The sequence below is a fragment of the Desmodus rotundus genome, chromosome 5, assembly GCF_022682495.2.
Source record: "Desmodus rotundus isolate HL8 chromosome 5, HLdesRot8A.1, whole genome shotgun sequence".
In the NCBI taxonomy this organism is placed as follows: domain Eukaryota; kingdom Metazoa; phylum Chordata; class Mammalia; order Chiroptera; family Phyllostomidae; genus Desmodus; species Desmodus rotundus.
In genome coordinates, this window is record NC_071391.1 from 23,651,961 (window position 1) to 23,671,902 (window position 19,942).

Sequence of the window (19,942 nt, forward strand, 5' to 3'; positions counted from 1 at the left end):
TTAGCCTAGGAGTGTACCAGCCTAGACCATCTAGATTTGTAGAAATGTAAGCATGACGTTCACACAACAAAACTGCCTAACAACACATTTTTCAGAATATATCCCACCGTTAAGCAGCAAACGACTGTACTATAAATGGTGGGTCTGGAAGGCTCTTTTGAGGAGGTGCCGTTTGAGTTGCTGGAGGACGTGGGGAACAGTGTTATGTGTCTGAGGGGACAGCAAGTGCGAAGGGTCTGACCTAGGGAGGAACTTGGTGTATTCAAGGACCAGAAAGTCGGTGGGGCTGGCTACAGCAGGCCGGTGGGAGAGTGGTAGGATGCTGCTGATTAGGTATCCTCATCGGGCTCTGCATATTCTTCCAAAGAAAACCTACCGCAGAGAGATCTTAAAGCCAAAATGACCTACCCATTCCCTAACTAGCACGGAGAAAGAAGGAAGTATATACTTATTAAATAATAGGATATTCTGAACATTCTAGTACTTGGATTAAAAAAACCCAGACCCTTTTTAACTCATATAATCCCATCTTACTATTTAACCCTATATGAATAATAATGTCTCCGTACATATGAAGTCAAACACCACAGGACACAGTAGAAAACCCGCGAGGGGAACCTTTATTTCACTCACTTCCTACTTATAAGGTGGCATTTCAACCTGAAATAGTCCTTTCCTCCAGTTCAGTCAATGGCTTGGAACATCACCTCATCCTAATTCCATGGTGGAAGTGGTCCCCAGGCAGGTCTGAGGGTCACGGAATCCCCGGGACTGGATGTGAAGGTTCCAGCACCCCATCAGGCAGGCAGGCTTCCCTGGGATCCCCCCCATTCCTCTCGATGATAAGTGAGGAAATAAATTGTATTACTATTCACTTTTTTCAAAGATGAGACCTACCTCATTTATACGTCTAGAAAAGTTTCTCAAGTATAACAATGTGTTTGTCATTTTCCTATAGTTCTTCAAATGCCTGACATTCATCTTCTCCCTACCTCTAAAATTCCTTTCTCTTTCACATTATCTTTCTTGATTGTTTCTTATTGTAAAAACAAAAACGAAAAGATCTGGATTTGCTGTGTACATTACCAGGTCCATACAGAAAAATGCACGTAAGTTTTATATGCCATTTACAGTAACAGATCAGAGTACAAGGCGAAGAAGGAAGAGCCTAAAGTATTAGACTTGTTCTGAAATAAGCCTGCAGGGGATGTTACCACAGTAGCTTCATCAGAATTTTCCCTCACCAACCATTCAACAGTGGCAAATATACAAAACTGCAGTTAAAATACACAGCAGTCACTCCATATACTGTCCCCGCAACCCACCCAACTGCTGAGTAACAGGGCTTTTCCTAATCTTATTCCCCTTCAAATTCAATGGAAAAAGCTAAAATCATGGTTTAGCAATGTATCCCCACAGAACATGGTGATTTACCAAGATTTTAAGGCGCTTGTAGAGCTATCTTAGTGAAGGAATAGCGATGACTACTTTCCAGTAAATACTGAGTGAAAACCAATTTAAACCCCAATCTGAAGTTATGAATTTGCTGTTTCATGGACACAACTGCTATAAATTAAACTGTAACAACCATGCAAGACAATAAAAGAAAGTTATGACAGTCTGCTACGTTTGGTGAGTGTGTATCAAAGTTCATCATGATTTTTTGTGAGGTCTTCTCCATAATTGGTAGCTTGGCTTCCAACAAACATGTTCCAATTCTCCAGTATTTCCTCTTTGGTTAGCTTCTCGTCCTGTAGGAGAGAGGACAGAGCTGTGTCATCGAAGCTCTAGGAACTCTGAACAGCTCAGCAGGAAGCTCTAGGTTATTTCACTGATTTGCAACATTTAAAACCCTACACTTAATAATTAAGAAGCTGCTAGGTACCTCTTTCATCTACTGTTACTGCACTGCAACAGCCCAAACTGGGAGAGCCTCCTACTCTAAAAGTTGTGCTAAAATGTACCAGGTGAACTCCCTGAGGAAGTGAGAAGTTAGAATCCAGCTGTGTCTACAAGCAGTAATGGTATGCCCAAAATGGTCCCCGAGGAGCTCCCCCTCCCTTTCGTGACCTGATTGCAAAACTCAACCGTCTCCCGAGAGCCTGGAGCAGTGATTAAAGTGGGAAAAGGCAGGACTTCTTTCTAAATCTTGCTTACATATTTATTTGGATATAATAGATACTGAAGTGCTGGGCATAGAGCTCGAACTGGGAGCTTGCCGGAGGATGCCAGTGTTGTAACGGGCTGGGCCTCCTTGTCCCTGACACTTGATGAATGCTGGATAAATATCTGCTGACTGAGTGAATGGATGACAAACTTGTCCTAAGGCAATGCAGGGTGTACCTCTTCCATCCATGCCCTGCCCACAGCAAACAAAGTTCTGCAATCCTAATGGGAGTGAGTGTAAGTCTGTGGCCCATGGCCGACTATCCAGGAATGTCTCACGGAACAAGCTCACTGTGGGTTATAGTGGTATTGGGTCAAGTTTACAGGTCTCTAACGTAGGGCCAGAATGAAAAATGTCAATAAAGCACAGCGTCACGGGCCAGTGCTATCACAAAGAACAAACAGAACCAATCTTATGTAAACTATCTCCCTTCAAGCATTGATTCCAGAAGAGTGTGCAATACCCTGTTTTTGTCCGACTCATACACCAGGTGTCGGGCCTCAGCCTGTGCGTGGTCATAGTCTTGAGGGAGGATCCAGTGGCGAATCTCATCTTTGTCCAACTTCCCGTCCTTGTTCAGATCCCGGAATTCATTGAACTGCTCCCGTTCTGACAAAACCCAGTCTGGCTCAGGGCCACTCTCCTCGTGGGAAAACATGTCCGCTGGAAAGGAAGGATGATCTTGGTTATGAAGACAAGGGGGAAGGTACGTCAAAGAACACCTGGCCTCCTGAGCTTTTGGAAGGGTGATGACCAACCTAGAGACCCAACCCAGACATCTGGTGGGCAGTTTCTTGGGAATAATAATGCAATGGTTTATCCACTGTGAAGGCTGCCTAGTGGACTAGAAAGAACTGAGCTTAGGAGCCAGAAGATGAAAGATGAACTAAGTCTCTTCAGTCCGTGCAGTGACTAGGACTAAGTTACTGAATTCAATGGCTGAATCTTAAGTTGCCTTGTCTGTAACATGAAGATAGTAATTCACAAATGACAGGGTTATTACGAAGGCCAAGTGGAACACTGTCTGTGAAAGCCCTCTGGAACCCACCCTGCTATTCAGGTCAAAACTAGTAACAGTAACCGCCATCAGGCACTTTCTATGGTCCAAATACTGTATAATATACTTTACATACATTTTTTTCCATAACAATCCTGTTATGGATTGTTATGGAAAAAGACCTACTTAGTATTAAGACCTACTTAGGTCTTGTTATAATTCCTATTTTATAGATGAAAATGCTGAGGCGGCAGCTAGTGTGAGCTTCAGGCTGCGTAGGAACATGGGCACTCTGCTTCGAACCCATGGTCTCAGCCGCCGTGTTCCTTTCTGTTGTTTGTATCATTTCCAAAGGGCTTTCGCATCTAGTATTTTATTTCATCGTTGTAACAGTTCTATATGATAGACCACTACCCTTGTTTTACAACATGGAGGGGAAAGAGGAAGACGGCAAAGTTTATGAATTGTTTGCTAAATCACTAGATCTGCTTGGAAAAGAGAGAGATCCTGTGGGCAGTTTCTCTTTAATGGAAACACAGCTTGGAAATGTCGGGTGGTACAGGGAGCAGGAGGTAGGTGAAGGTAAAAGAGAGTAAGACCCTTGGTTCAGCCACAAAATAGATCCACACCTGACATCTGCACAGTTTTTGACAAAGGGCTACCACATCTATTAGGTAACCTGAGTTCCACCCAGTCCCGGTAATGTGGGTGCTATGTATTCCCATTTTACAGATGAGGAAACTGAGGCTTATGGTGACTGCACAACTATCTTGGGATCACAGAGCTGGTCAGTGCAGAAGCCAGGACCCCTAACTGTAGCACTCAGCCACCACCCATCGCCACTGGGTGTCCACTCAGGCCCTCCTGAAGAGAAGCCACCTGCTGGAGAAGTCCATGTGAGGGCCTCTCTGATGGCTAAGTGCTCAGAATTTCATTTTCAGGCGCAATGTCTCCATCTCCCTCTCTGCCCAAGGTAAAGGCTGGAATGTTGCTTTTAGGCAAAGCTACTCAATGTTCCAACGCAGCATTCAGGAGGACTGGGAGGAGCACAACCCTTAATCAGAAGTGCTGTACTGTTTTAGTCTGTCAGCCTTTTCTGTCAGTCTAATTCCACCCCCACTGTCCAGGCACCTGCGGCCCTGAACCATCCCTCGGACGTGCATCAGGCAAGAGGAAGGCTCAGACTCTGCTGCTGGCACCGAGGAGGGGGCTGTCAGCATCTGTTATTCTGCAATGTTAATGCCACCAAGATCACTCTAACTACCGAGGCGAGAGCTACCTGTGTGCCACACCACAGACAGAGGACAGCATTAGGTTCCTCGGATCAAATGGAATTCCTAGCGATTAGAAGCCATTGTGCTCTTCATTACCGAACGCACTTGTTCGTGGGGAAGGGGTGGCAACGTAATACAACCACAGACCAAAGACCGATGGGCAACCTGGGTTCTGGATTTACATTGAAAGGTCATTAACTGCTTCCATTAAATGTGTACAAAGATTCTGTTTACCCCATCCCTCACATGATTTGCCAGCTGTCACCTCGTTGAGACTTGGGAAAAGAGGAGGTGTCATGAGAAGGCAGCCATGTTCCGAAGCACTGAAGGAGCAGCTGATGAGGATCAAACAGAAATTTCCATGCTGCCCGCTCTGGTCCTTGATGGTTGGAGGGCGACTGAGCTGCTGGAAAGGGCTCTAACCAGCAACGGTGGGTTCTGACCCAGGTACATTCATTTGAGTCTCATTCAGCCAGTGCTCACAGTTACCTGAAAATGCACTTCTTGATGGCGCTTATGGGGAGCCTTCAGAACGAACACTAGGTACGGTACTCCCAATGACACAGCTATATTATGAGGCAATTATGAACTCTGCAAAAGGATTTACCTATAAGAAGGAATGCTTTTCTGCAGATAGCTTGGGCATATAAATAGTTCTGTTGATCACAGCTGTGTCTACTTAGAGCTTCTAGGCCCCTTGGACCCAGTCTGATTTTAATCTTCCCCCTAAGGCTATCTGCTCTAGACTCATTGTAATTCTCTGGATGTCCAATCCCATTTCCCAGAGATAAAACTACAGGTGTGCTGAAGAGAACCTCTCAGAGCTGGGAGCCAACTGCTGGCCAATCTAGAGGTAGGGGCCAGCCTTCTGGTCTCTCGTCCATTGAATAAGGTCTAATAATTCTCCTTGATATTGCACCACTAGGGATGGGGTGACAAGTCCCTCCCCACTGGGAGGTCACAGGAATGACACCCACAGACTTGTGCGTGTTGCTAAAAGTGACATCTGGAAAAAGTAGCCAGACGTGTGGGTGGAAGAATGCCGCCCAGATGGGACAGCAGAGCGGGACTGCAGGCTGCACTCACCAATGTACTCATCTTGATCCACAAACCCATCCCCGTCCTTGTCGATGTCCTCCAGCGTTTCCTAGGAAGCAAAGCAGAAAACAGAATGCAACTGGCTAGGTGCTCTGCAAATTTTATAGAGTTCTGACTACCGTTCTCCTTTGGCTTTTGTGTCTGAATGCTTGGTGACTTCTGGCTTGTCTCCTTACGTCCCCAGGATCAATTTCTTATCTGTAAAAAATAGGCAGTGGTTTCTGTCCTTCCTCCCCCACCCCCTAGTTTTAAGAGCCGAACACTCTCTACAAATGCAAATGTACGTGTAAGACCAGAGGTGCTCTGCGTATATCAGGAAGCCCCGCCAGGCCACCCATTTCCACCATCCAGCCAAGTCATCCCCTGGGGTACCTGTGAGGAACCAGTTTAAGAACCACTGGACCAGATGGTCACAGAAATAGATTCCAGGGCTAACTCTGAACACCGAATGGGTGTCGGAAAAACATGAAGCAGTGGGCAAAGAAAAAATAAAAGTCTATCTGACTTTCGAATGTATTATTTTCTGTATTTAGTATATCTGACTTCCTAATAGGTTTTCTGCCAGGGCGAGTACTTAAATAAGTTTACCATCCATTGTCTCGGCAACTCAAAGGTACATAGTCCACGTGTGGCTAATTCTTGATCTTTATTGTCCCCTGGCAAATCAGCTATCACTAAGTGGAGGTTGGGCAGTAAAAAGAAATGATTCTTAGAGCCACTGCCCAGCCCTTAGGGCCATGGTGGTCATGAGGATGAAGCATGAGGCAAGAGTGGGCCCAGCTAAGAACTAGACAACTAACCTAGTCCAGAGCTGGCTATGAACCAAAGCTTCAGCCACGTGTTTCCCAGCACAGAGGCAGTTGGAACTGGCTCGGGTTACCCAACCAGGAAACAGGTAAAGGCGTTATTTTACTGTCGTGGAAAATGAAGACATTTGCGACCCCACAAGACACTATGGAAGGCAAACTACACTCAGAGGCCTTACAAGCATGGCTGACTCTCAAAGGCTGTAGGATCTGATTTATTCACCCTTCGCAGACCTCTCTCCCCCAAACCAGCTAAGGGGAGTGTCCTTTACAGCCACGTTTTTACTTTAAGTTTCTCTATGGCTGAACAATACAATGCATTCCATTTCAGAGTCTTTTTCTAGTTCCCTCAAACCTGAAAAATGGACAGAGACTAGCTAGTTTATTCACAAACCCATTTGCTTTTTCTGAGCACCTATCTAGACTGTATTTTGCAGGCTCATTACAACTAGGAGGAGCCAGGGGAATATAAAAGGAAGGTCATTCCCTGGTGGGAGCAGTAAAGGTGGACGGCCTGCTCCTCATTCCCTCGTCTACCAGCTGGCTGTTACCAGGAGGGCCTCGAGGCCACACGATGGTGGAGTACGTGATAGAAGCAGCCTGGCTGCCTGATAGCTCCTAGAGGAGAACTGCCCAGAAAACCCACCTGCCTGGGACCATCTGCACTGGACGGGGTATAAGCAAGAAATATGCTTTGATTGTGATAAATAGCTAGGATTGGGGGCTATTTGTTTTGGCACCGAGCCTGCCCTGACTCATTTACTGGGTGGACAGACATTCCAATGTATTTGACTTTATGGTCTTTCTCCAATTCCCCTCAAGAAGAAGAACATTTTCTCTTTGGAAGAAGAGACCAGATTTTGGTGTAGTTTTCACCCTGGTCTTTTCCCAGCCTGGGAACTTCTTTTATCTTACCAAAACCACAATTTCTTTCATATGCTCAAACTCCTCCGGGTGCAGAAAGGCAGTGAATTCCTCCCGAGTGGCAGTCAGGTCACCATCGAGATCTGCAGCTTTGAACCTTCTCTCGTCACGTGGCAGCATCTTTTTAAAGGTGTGATGATCTGAAGAATCATGGAACTCTGCGGGGTTTCCTGCAGGAGGTGGTGCACAAATGTTTCAACTGGGCTGCCAAGGAAGGCCGTTCCTTCCAGATCACCCATCCCTCATGCCCAAACAGTACACACGGGACTCAAGGGCCTGACCTATCAAGTTCTTTGAAACAGTTTATTTCAGAATGCCTCCAGTATCTGCCCCTTCATACTGCCTCATAATCAGGCCCTGCTGGTGTACCAGGGGCATTACAGCAGTGGTTAAGAACACAGGCTTTAGACCATACTAATGCCATACTGCCCTTTGCTGAACCCTGCTTTCATCATATCATCTTTTGCTCCAGAACATGCAGAGGCTCCCTAGTACCCACATTTTGTCTAAATGTTTCTGCCTGGCTTTCATGATCTCCCTTAATGTGTCTGTGAGTGTGCATCTCTGGTTCTCCTCAGACCTGACCCTTGCTGTCTCTACCGTGCACCCAGCAGGCCTGCACCCCGTGCTTGCACACACCCTTCCATCATTCCCCAAACAGGTCTGTCTTACATCCAAACCCTGCCCACTGCTATATACATCGCTGCACCTTTGCCCTTCCAGCTGACCCACTTCCCCCACTTGTCTCTATCTTCCAAATATAAATCCATTCTTCAAGGCCCAGCTCCCAAGCCGCTGTCTACCAGAAGCCTTGCCTGACTGCTCCAGCCCACTCCGTCTTTGCTATCTGAAACTCAGCAGCTCTGTGAAACTGTACCACAGACACACTTCTTCTCTGCTTTGTTCTGTGCGTGGTCCCGAGATCGTAGCCTGGGCGGCCAGAAACCTAAGTCATTTCTCATTAGACCCTCCACCCCTGCCACCACTCACCACTGAGGACTTCACTCAGAGTATGCAACTCAGTACATTCCTAGTAAGCAGAGCAGGATGTTACACAAGCAGGTTCTGCTTAGGAGGTTGTGACATCTGCCTGAAGGGGGTGGCTGTGATGAGGGAGCAGAGTATCCTGCAGAAAACCTGTTATGTGGGCCCCAGCCGTGCCATCTCTCCTGCAGCACCTCTTACCTAGGTAGTAACCATAGGTGGCTTGTTTGTATTCTTCCCAGGAAATTTTATCGTCTTTGTCCCGATCGTAATCCTTCCAGACTTTAGCGACATTGTCATAGATGTATCTTTTCTGCACCCGCTTGATCCAGGTTTTCAGCTCCTCAGTGGTGACAAAGCCGTCCCCATCATTGTCAATTCGATCAACAATCTTCCTGTAGTTAAAAAAAAAAAAAAAAAAAAACCCACAAAGCTATTACCAAGGCTTGTGTGATCTTAATCCAGAAAAGATCAAACACCTACAGAATCTGAAATGCATCAACATAAAATCAGTGATCCCATGGTGATGGAAAGGATCTTAAAGTTTATCTTTTCTGAGGACGAGATGTCTTTCCCCCCCACGAAGTGCCAATGGCAGACACTACTAGCAGATCACGCCCCTTTGTCCTGATACATCTAGTTATGGCCTCAGAGACCTTCTCAACACAGTGCTCGGCAGACGGACACTACCAACTGATCAGTGTTGATGTGTAAGGTGAAACCTAGCAGTCCTCCCTGATGCAGTCCTTGGAGCAATGGAACCTGAGGCTGAGAGAAACTGAATTACTTTTCCAGGGTCACACAGCTAGTATTTGGTACAACTGGGGTAAAATCTGGCTCTAGGTCCCATCTAAAAAATGGAAAATTCCAAGTAAACCAAAAGATAAATGCGTTCTTTGTTTAAAACAAAAACAATACAAAATACTCACTACATTGGACCCAAAGATTTGAAACCTAAAGCAGGACACCAGATCTCATTGGACGAAGCATAAAATGTTGGGGACAAAACAGCCTTGACATTGATGAAACTTATTCAGGAAACTTGATCAGCTGAGCAGCTACAGGAGCCTGAGCCTCCTGCTTGTAGGGTGAAGACCCCTATGTCCACTGGCATCTCCTGCTCCACAGCTGGCCCAGGTTCTGGCAACTTCTCACTGGACTTCACCGAGGTTCCCCCAAACCCAGTACAGAGCAAAGGCCAGGCTCATAATTCACCAGAGTCCATGTGTAGGCAAAGGGTCCAAGCTAGGGACTCCGTCCCTGGAGAAAACCTCAAAGATACCCATAAGCTGTTTCCAGTATTTAAAAAGGTTTTACCCGGGTAGTCCATTTACTTGGGAACAGGTCATAGAGGCTGATCAGGGATTTGTTTCTTTGCTTTGGGCTGGAACCCTATCAACTCAGTGGTAAAATTTTCTTAGTGTGAACAGAAGTTGATTGGCAGTTTCTCTCTGGTTAATTAGATATAGGAAATGACTTCACTAGTACGTGCGTCTCCATCCCCACCTGGATACCTGGGTTGCCCGAGCTCCTCTTTCTCAGGAACGTGTAAACATTACTAACAGAGTTAATGTGTCCTTTCATTTGCAATTGCACCAGGTCTCCATGTTGAAAGACTAAGCCTTGGGTACCTTCAGGCTTCCTTCCAGGAGACCATAGCCAGACACAGCAGAATCCTTTCAACACTGCACTGTTCAGCCTACCTACTACGTGCCAGGCACTGCTCCCACACTGGGACCTAGAGGTGACATGCCCCTCGGTTACCCAAAGCCAGCTGAGGAACAGAATCTCAGACCAGCAGAGACCTAATGTCAGGCTGAATAACCTTTTTTTGTGGAAAAGAGAGCATCTAATCTACGCCAAATGAATGACTGGGGCACAGTCAGCCTGACACATAATAGGAGTTAATGAATATTTGCTGGAAATATAAATATCCACAGCTCTCTTAAAAACTCTCAGGAGTGAGATACTGGGAAAGGCACGATGCTGCAGGGAAGCCCACCCCTCCAGTCAGAGCACCGTGACCCTGGCCCTGGGTGACAGCGGGCAAAGGTCTGGACTCCCTGAGCCCAGTTTTTCCAACTGCAAATTGGAACACCTAGTTTACCGGGAATGTCGTGAGGAATAAAGGAGACGTGTGCCTTTCCTCACTAAGGATGATAAACGGGGGGATGGAAAGCTCGACAAACACCTGGCAGGTAGCAGGAATGAATGCGGCCTCCACGCTGAGCCTAGGGCAACCTGGAGATCCCCTGCCAGCTGGGGCAAGGTCACCCCACACTGCTCCAGACAATGACTGCCACACGGGAATAATTGCACACAGGCCAGAAACTGAGGTCTATATGTGAAATGACTCGGGTTTTAAATGATGACAATTAATTCCCACTTTTTCTAGCCTATAGGTGCCCACTGTGCAGCCCTCTGGCCTAGGTGCGCATCTCCAGGGACCTAGTGCCCTCAGGTTTTCAGGATCAGGTCAGGTGGTGGGGACTAGCCGGCCCAGATCCCTCATCGGCCCAGACCTGGAGGGGACTGTTGCTCTAGGAGCTTGGACAGAGAGGCGGCTTTTCGTGCTCCTCCACCCGCCCACCTCTGGCCTGGATTTACCTTGCAAGTGAGCTGTGCATCCACTACTCACCCAGTGGCTCAGGCCAGAGGCCCAGGTGTCATTTCTGAGTCCCTGCGCCCCCTCTCTCCACCCCCACGCTGAGCCAAGACTGAGCACCGCCAGTTCTCCCTCCCACATGCTTCTGGGCTCACCCTCTCCTGCCCTCTGGACCTGCAGGCCTGGCTCAGGTGCTCAGCGCCATGATCCTTCACCGGTCTCCCCATCATGCCTCACTTACATTCTCCTCCCCACTGTAGTCTGACTTTCCTAATGAGAATTTAGGGTGATGACATTTCAACCACATACAGGGTAACATCTAATCTCCGTCCCTGAGAGGTCCTTCCTGCTCCCTTGGTTTCCCCTCTACTCTCACTTCTCACTTCTGCCCTTTCCCTTTATCGCCCCAATACATCTCATTCCCACGAACAGGTTTCAAAACCTCTGGATGCAGGCTGTTCTCTCTTCAAGAATGCTGTTCCCTGCTGGTATGTCTGGCATCCTCTGAGTATTCCCACAAGCTCAGATCCATTTCTAAGCCCCTCCCCCCCAGCCTCTCTCTGCAACCTGAACCCTTAGGGGCTCCTTCTTCTGGGTGTGCTCACAATAGTTTTACATCCATCGCAGTGACTATACTAGTATCTGCTTGTGTCTTATTTGATTTTAAGTAGTTTGAGGCCTGGAGCATACAAAAGTTCTCTGCGCCTGCCAGGTACCGAACATGGTAGCTGGCACACAGTGCCCATTCAAATGTTTGTTGCATAAATAAAGGAATGAAGTTAAAGTGTTCATACGAAGATCAAATGCAGACCAACTCCATCAGCCCTTGCTCTCGCCAACAGGCTTACTCCTCACGGTGAAGGCCTGAAACCGGAAGGCTGTAGGACTGCAGACTACACAGTTCTCTACTCCAGACCCCAACCCCCAGAACAAATCAAGTTTTCAAGCGCCTCAAAGCAATACAATAGACTAAACTCATCAATGGCCCCAATTGTTAAGTCCCAAACAAGAAGAGAAAGTACTTCTCTGCAAAATAAAAGGTGATTGTTTGAAGGTGACTTTGAAATTCAAAGATCTGTTTATCAGAGCAGACAGATGGTGCACCTACACAATAGGTACAATTTAGCTTCATATCCCAACCAATCCCATTGGCCTTTGGTGGCCTCCATCAACACAGGGATGGCTGTGTTCTTTTTTATGTAGCAGGACACGAAGATCTCCACCCCCAGGAACCAGATTCCAGGAGGCCTAGTGCCCAGTAGGCAGGGCTACTGGGACCCTCCCCAGCCCATCCTCCTCCACCACACTGACTGCTGATTCCAGATACCTTTGCACAATGCCCCAGTGTCTCCCCAGGGAACCTGCGGAGGGCGCACGGAGATGTCCCAAAGTTTTGTTTCCCAGGTCTGGTTCCTGACTCAACTGCTTTCAACAGTGAAATTTACAACCCATCACGCCACCCGACCGCTTTTTGCCCTCAGCGGCCAAAGGACTGGGTGCCTCTGCAGACAGCTGCTGGAAACACAAACTAGGGGACCAGTTTCCACTCCCACCCCCACCCCCTAATCCCAAATGTCCCTCCTTTCTTAACAGGATTTTTATATCCCTACATCAGATTTACAGGGCGATTAGACTGAAGAACACCCCGGCCCCCGTCCAGGGACAGAGACCAGGAATCAAGCCTCTCCTTCGTCTAACTCCTTCCTCTTTTATCCATTTACGTTCATCCTCGAAACCTTAGAAGTGTCTCAAGTGCGTCTGTTTGGAAATGGGGATAGAAGAGAGAAACTGAGAGGGTGGGGAAGAACTGTCACTAAAAGGCCACCCTGGACAAACTCTTCTTTTGTACGTCCTTCACCCTCCCTTCTGATGCAACCACGGGGAGGGGGCGGGCCCTCGACGTCCTGGCTCCCGCGGCTGCTGCCACGTTTTTAGCCTCCTCTGTGGGAAGCCACCGTGGCCCGGGGGCGATGTCCATGCAGGGGGTTCCAGTGCCCGCGGGCGAATTTCTCCAGCCCGGCAGCCGCTCTGACTGGACCCCGCCCTCGGATCCGTGCGCCGATTTCGCTTTCGATTCACGGTTCGCATTCCGCGTGGTTCCCGCCCGGATGGCCCTGCGGGCACCTGCAACGCCCCCAAACGCAGCGCGGGCCGCGGCCTCACCCCAGCCTCTCCTTGCTCTCCTCCGAGGTGAGCTGGTCGAAGGTCTTAGAGTCCTCCTTGCCCAGAAAGGCCTCGTGGTCGTACTGGAAGCTCTGGTTGTCCTCGGGCGGCCGCTCGCCCAGCTCCGAGTCGGGCCGCACCACGCGCTCCTTGCGCACTGTGGGCTTGGCCCGCAGCGCTCGGGGAGCGAGCACCCACGCCAGCAGCAGCCCCAGGGCAAGTCCCAGGAGGCGGTTGCGGCAACCGCGTACCATTGTGGGGAGGAGAGAGCGGCCCGCAGGGAGACACCAAGCGAGCAACCAGAGAGAGAGGCAACTGGGGGAATGGGGGCTGGGGCCGCGGCAGGGAAGGGGACGGGCCAGCCCCTCAGCCAGCGCCCGCCCCGTGCCTGAGCGGAGGGGCGCGCCCCCGGCTACGGACGGGGAAGCTTCGGGCTGCCGCGCTCACACGCCCATTGGCCGCTGGCCTGCCAGAGGGGTGGCACCGGCCGCCGAGCCACGTCGCCAGCGGAGTGGTGGGCGCGCGGGGCTCAGGTTTCTCCTCGGCCCCTCCCCTCGATCTCATCGCGAGGGGCGGGCCCAGGCATGCTGCGCTAGGGACTGGAGGGTTCAAGGGAATACAGGGAAGAAGTTCTTTGTCAAGCAACAGATGTTCGGGATAAAATTCCCTCTCTCTTCTTCCAGTTCCAGAGAACTGAAAGTAGGGAGCACTACCACCCAGCTCAACTTCCAGCTAGGAGCCCAAATCTTAGCCCAAGACCCCTTGCCCCCAAGATGAGCTCTTAAACCAAATTCAGCCCCACTGAACCCAAACTGGCAATCTGATTACAAACACAAGACAGGGAAGAGACCAGGGTGGGCAAGGTTCTCTGGGAATGAGGATCACAAACCCAAACGTTCAGGAGGGCCAAGCAGGTAACTTCAGTATGACCGAGGGCCCATCTAAACGCTGCAACCTTGCACTACAGCATCCAGGAGGAATGCAGACCCAAAGTTGGCAGATATTCCTGTTTCCCAAAGGAAATCAGTATTTCAGATGTTTTTGCTTTCATTTCTAATGATGGCGATTCATGTTACTAAAGCATTACACGATCCAGTCTTGCCAGTGCATTGAATCTGGAGTAACACTGCCAATATAAAGAAGCTCTGTAGAACTTTCTGCAGTGATGGAAATGGTCTATGTCTGGGCGAGCCAGTAGGTAGTGGCCGTTGAGCATGCTTGATAGGTAGTGTGACTGAGGCATTGGAAATATAAATTTAAACTTAAATAGCCACATGTGGCTAGCGACTATCGTACTGGACAATGCAGGTGTAGAGCAAAAATTCTTTTTGTGTCATAGACTTTTGTGACTCACTGAAAGCCGTGGATCGCCTTCCAGAAAAATGCACATATAGTTACTGGCGTGGATGTTTGATTGAAGTGTCAGAAGATTCTTGGATCTTCTGAAGCGCCACTCGTGAGCCCTAGGTTAAGAATCCCTAGAAAACTAAAACTGTGATTGCAGAGCCCCACCCACAGCCCCTGGACAGCTGTGCTCCCAGAGCTATTCTGCTGTCCTTTGTCTCCTCCACCCCACCTCCACGTCACCTTCCCTGGTAGTCTAGAGAAGGCCCCTGGTCTGTGCCTCTTGCCCTCTAATGTCTGGACATTGCCAATAGCAGTACGATGCGACTACCTTTCTTATGATGACTTCTTTTAATCAATTAACAAATAATCATTGTGTGCCCACCATGGCCTAAGCACTGGCCTGGGACCTAAGAGTTCAATGAGATACTACGGAATCATGGTCTCTGCAGACCGATAGTGCATGTGAGCATTCATTCAGTCAGTAAACCTAGCACCTGCTCGCTGCCAGGGCTGTGCTGGGTATTTGGTTTACTTAGCAGCCACAGACTGCTAATCAGCGTGACAAGTGCTCCAAGAGGAAGGCATTCAGTATTATTGGGGTATAACAGAGAGACAGGGCCCAGACGTGGGGACCGATTGGGGAAGGCCTCCTGGAAGAGGGGATATCTAAACTGAGCTTGAAGGTGAGCAGGATAAGCCAGACAGCAGGGGTGTTAAGTGTACGAGAAGAAGGTAAGGTCCTGTGTGAGCTGGCAGATGGGAGCAGAGTCTGAGGTAATGTACTTGTGATCCTGTGTCCTCGTGAGTCCTGAGGATGCATTCCCCCCTTGAGCTGACTTTTCATGGGACAAAAAGTGCTGTGCTTGTGAGCAGACATGTTCCCCACTGCCAGTCTAGAGACTTGAATTTCTAGCAATAGAGAAGCATTACTTTGGGTGTGTAAGAACCCCGTACTAAAATGCAAGGGCCCTGAGGTAGGTGGCTTAGCATGTTCTGGGTTCTCCAGGCAAGCAGGATATGAATTGTAGAGTAGGGGTGGTGGGGGGGGTGGGGAGGGGAGAAGGAGAAGTAGAAGGAGGCACAGAGAGAAATAGATCAGAGCTAGAAAAAGAGGAGGATCAGGAAGAGAATGGGCAAGGGGGTGGAGACTGGAAACAGCCTTTGCTTATTCACAAGGTTGCCACAGGCACTTGGGGCCCCTGGGATTGATCCAGACTTTCAGGAATGAGGACGGCACCTCCTTTGCTCCTGCTCTAGTGGCTTCCTGCCAGACATCAGTGGTTTCCACCAGTTAGATTGTTCCATAGGTAGCCTTGGCTCCCATGGGGATTACCAGAGAATTCCAGCAGGGCTGTCACTGTGGAAGAGTTTATGTAATTTCTCCTGGGCTTGCCTTTGCATTTCTTTCTTTGTATTGTCCTCCTGCCACCATCCTATGAGAGTTAAGCAAGTCGTCTCAACCAAAGAATCAGGAGTAGTGACTAGTACTAGCCAAGATATTTACTGTGCAAATGCTTCCTTTCGTTTTTAGAATTGCTTTTTATTTCTCCCCATGTGTGTATACAGCTAAGTACAATGTCATCTCTGAGCTAATCTTCATTCTTGGTGAGGCAAAGGAACCAGAAGCAAGGGGAATGACATTTAGCAGTGGGTTGACCCAGTAGCAAGGAAAAGCACATCTCTAATAGCTGAGTTGGTCACCTAGGGTGTGCTCATCTGCTGCATCTGGCTGCAGGTAACATCACCAACTACAACAAAATCCAACCAGAGGTCACTAAAACAGTAAGAAAATGTGATCACCTCAGGTAACAAGAAGTCTTGAGTCAGATTGATTTCAGATTGGTTATTTCAGTTGGCTCGAGGACATCATCAAAGACCAGGTTTTCTGACTCCCTGGGGCTGGAAGATACACAGTTTCCTCTGAAGCACACGATTCGGGTTCTGTGCAAGGAAGGGTGAGCCGGATGGATGTGTCTGCCAGAGGGAATCGTGTTGAACTATTTTGATATTTAAAAGCACTTTGTTCTGTTACAGAAACACCTCCCTGGGGGTCTTTTGTTACTCTAGGTTCTCATGCTTGCCACTGTGTTGGAAACTGTGGCTCTCAATGCCAGAGTTTGGTAAAAAAGAATTATTTAATCAAAAGTTCCACAAGTTTAGAATAATGGTGGAATTCTGCTGTTAAATCTCACTCCCTTTAGAAACAAAGATACACCCACAAACGCACAGTCCTGCCCTCCCCCTTTGTCCAGTCGGGCCAGTCTCAGAGCGTAACAGTCAGCAGTACTGCCTTCCAGAAGAAAAAAATAGAAGTCCACAGCTCACTGCTCCTGGTTCCTCCTGGTAATCCGGCTGGGCTGGCCTCCTGCAGTTCCCGGCACCATCAGCTGTATTGCTGCAACCTCCAGTTCTTAATCCAAAACCGTGTGGCACCTCTTCATGGCCCACCAGTGAGAGTCCTTTCACCCCCTATCAACCGGCATGGTCCCGCATGGGTCCCGCCTGCATTAGCCCCGTTCCACATGGTGGCCCGCCTTTTTGTTTAAATCCCAGCCTGGATCCTCCTTGTAACCCTGTTTCCGACTTCTTCCACACTGGCTATACCTGCTGGAACTCCCATATTTTCTGCCCTTCTTGACTGTCATAGTCAGTCTAGACAGGCGTGGCCCCATGGTGAGGAGCGAACCATCTCCAAGTTCTTGCACAGGCGCTGTAATGCGGTTGGGGGAAGCTGCCTTCCCAGGTCATCATGGTTCCAAGTCATGCCCATCTACCTGGCCCAGGTAGCTTCATAGTCTTATGAAGCTAGCCTTCTGTCGCTTATACACAAAATAACTCAATCCCTGTGCTGCTTTGGGGCTTCTTAGCCTGCACCCCATTACACATCCATTTCTCCACCAAGCAAAATTACACTCACTCTCAAGGCCCAACTCAAATGTGCTTTCTCTGTGAAGCTTTCCCATACACCTCCAATCGAATGTATCACTCCCTCAGTGTACGAGTATATGCCCAGAGCCTTCGTGTCTCACACGTAACACTTTTCTCAGTCTGCTTTGTATTGAACAATTTGCCTCGTCTTCCCTAATTCTGAATTTCTTGAGAAGGAACACCATCTCTCATTCATATGTCTGTGCATGAATCCAAGGACTAGCTCACTTATTGCCTTCTCACAGAAGTCAGTCCTCAACAGACAGCTTTGCCATGAGGCCAGGGACTTTTTGGTTCACCAGGGTATACCCAACATCTAGTACAGTGCTTGGCTCGTGGGTACCCAACAGATATTTTCAATAAATAATAGAAGACTAGATACCAACGTCTGCTTTTCTGGTCAAGGTAGAGTAAGAGAGGGTCTCAATTTATCTTCCCATTTGAAACAAACAAATAAGCAAGCAAAAAACAGACACAATATATGAAATGACAGTTTTCAAGGCACTGGACTCCAGGCAATGCAGGACACTGGAAATAACCAAGGCGAGTCCTACGAGTGTCCCAGGGTACTGCTTTGGTAGAGTTTTGAGGCCACAGTGCAGGGAGAGGAAACGAAGATGAAGCCTGGCAGACTCCCTGAGTTGAAAAGAGGAAGATGACTGTCCAGAGAGACCAACTCAGACACAGTCCTTAGGAGAGAGTCCTGGACAGCACAAAGCTGCGAGAGAGGGACAGCCCCTTGAGTGTCCCACAGAGTACGGATCAGTGTGTGCTGGGAGGCCAAGGAATGGACCATCTGAAAGGCTTAGAGCTCAGGTGGCAAACACAAGGCCCACGGGCCGAAAAACGCCCTCCACCTTGTTTTACCTGGTGGCAGCATGTAGCTCCTTGCCCCTAGATAAGGAGTAGTGACGTTTATACAGCCCTAAAGTTACGTTCGGCCCTTTGAAGGCAACCGTGAGGCTGATGTGGCCCCCCGGTGAAAATGAGTTTGACACCCCTGGCTTCAAGGAAACAGTGAGTATCAGGAACCATGCCCGTTCCCACCAGCCAGCTTGGAAAGACTCAGAAATCCTGGAGCACTGGGCGGAGTGCTCAGGCAGGCCTTCCCTCCGTGCTAGGGAATGATGTGCCACCCTGGACTAAGCCCTGCTCCAGAAAACGCCTAACAAACATAAAAGCAACACCTGAAAAGACCAAACTGTTTTCAAGTCGCTGTACTTCCTCCCAGGAAAAAAGCTAAAGAAAATTTATAGGAATGTAAAAAAATATCCAACACCCAACAAGGTGCAATTCACAATTGCTAGCATCCAATCAAAGTCACAATAAGGCAGGAAAACAGGACCCATAAAGAGAGTAATCAATGAACAAAAACTGGCCTGGACTAACACAGATGTTAAAATGAACTGGGAAGAACATTAAAATAGTTACTATTACTGTAATTAGTATGTCTAAAAAGTTGAGAAGAGAGGAAGAAGTTACAAAACACATAAACTGAAAGTTGAGAGACTAAAAGCATGACGCCTGTGATGGAGAACTGCACTGCAGGATGGGAAGGGAAACTGTTTCCATTTTCATCACCTGCGACCTCTCTGAATCTGCCACAACACTTCACTTCGGGCCCTCCTGACCGTCCAGTGTGTGGGGAGTTTTCCCACACTGCCAGGCAATTTCGCAGCACCAGCTGGATGTTCTGCAACTTAATTCTGACACTCTCTACCCAGACATACAGCATCAGACCCCACAGGTTAAGGGTTTCATCCCACAAGATTGCCCTCACTTCAGATGCCAATCACAAATCTAGACTGTTACCTGTGTTGCTGACCTACCGGCTATAGACTGGACCACCCCCCAACTCAGGTTCAGCAAAACTCAGGAAAACATGCCACTTATTTGATTACCAGTTTATTATAAAAGGATATAAAAGCAAGGACCGTAATTGGACACTTGCATTACAAAAAAGAAGAGGCAACGGTCAGGGTTTACACCACAACACTCACGAGCTTGTGGTGATGCTGATGCAAACCAACCTACTGCACAGCCAGCGCTATGAACATACAGCTGTATGGCCTGCTACGGTGACAGTGGTACAGCTACGTTTGCGCAAGCGCACCCTGCAATGTTCACGCAATTCCTAACGATGAATTTCTCAGAACGTGTCTGGGCATTAAGGGTGCATGACTGTATTTACTCTCCTTTTCTCAGCTCCTCTAAGACACATACAATTATGTACAGTAACAACTAAAATGCTGTCTTGTTGGGTTTGTAACAGTATGTAGATGCAATAGGTATAGCAGTAATAGGGAATAGTTATGTAGGATTAACATTTCAATATCACACTGGAATTAGGTTAGTATATGTACCTAAGGGAGATTCTGATGAGCTAAGATGTATAATGTCAGCCCTAGCACAGGGACTAAAGAAAGAACTCAGAAATATATAGTGAAAAACTCACTAAAGGAATAAAAGTGTGACATCAGAAAACATTCACTTAATGCAAAAGAAAGCAATAAGGGAAGACTGGAGAAAGAAAAGGCAGGAGAAAAATGTTACCAGGTGGGAATCTGGCTCAAAACATAGAAATTAAAGACCCGGAAACAGTAACTGAAAGGGTATACATGTAAGATATTTTTCTGTTTTAAAACCTTA

At 48.2% G+C, this 19,942-nt stretch overlaps 2 protein-coding genes across 2 annotated transcripts in view; one reads left to right on the forward strand and one right to left on the reverse strand.

The window, feature by feature from the left end:
* Positions 1 to 19,942, forward strand: part of LOC112303192 (uncharacterized) — a 198,065-nt gene that overhangs the window by 159,554 nt on the left and 18,569 nt on the right. The gene's annotated exons all lie outside the window — the stretch shown is intronic.
* Positions 593 to 13,494, reverse strand: RCN1 (reticulocalbin 1). The gene is made up of 6 exons (XM_024558833.4): positions 13,019 to 13,494; positions 8,452 to 8,645; positions 7,258 to 7,436; positions 5,525 to 5,585; positions 2,631 to 2,830; positions 593 to 1,751 (listed from the first exon to the last, which is right to left on the reverse strand). The coding sequence occupies exons 1-6, from the start codon at positions 13,270 to 13,272 to the stop codon at positions 1,644 to 1,646; spliced, it is 996 nt and encodes a 331-aa protein (XP_024414601.2). The 5' UTR covers positions 13,273 to 13,494; the 3' UTR covers positions 593 to 1,643.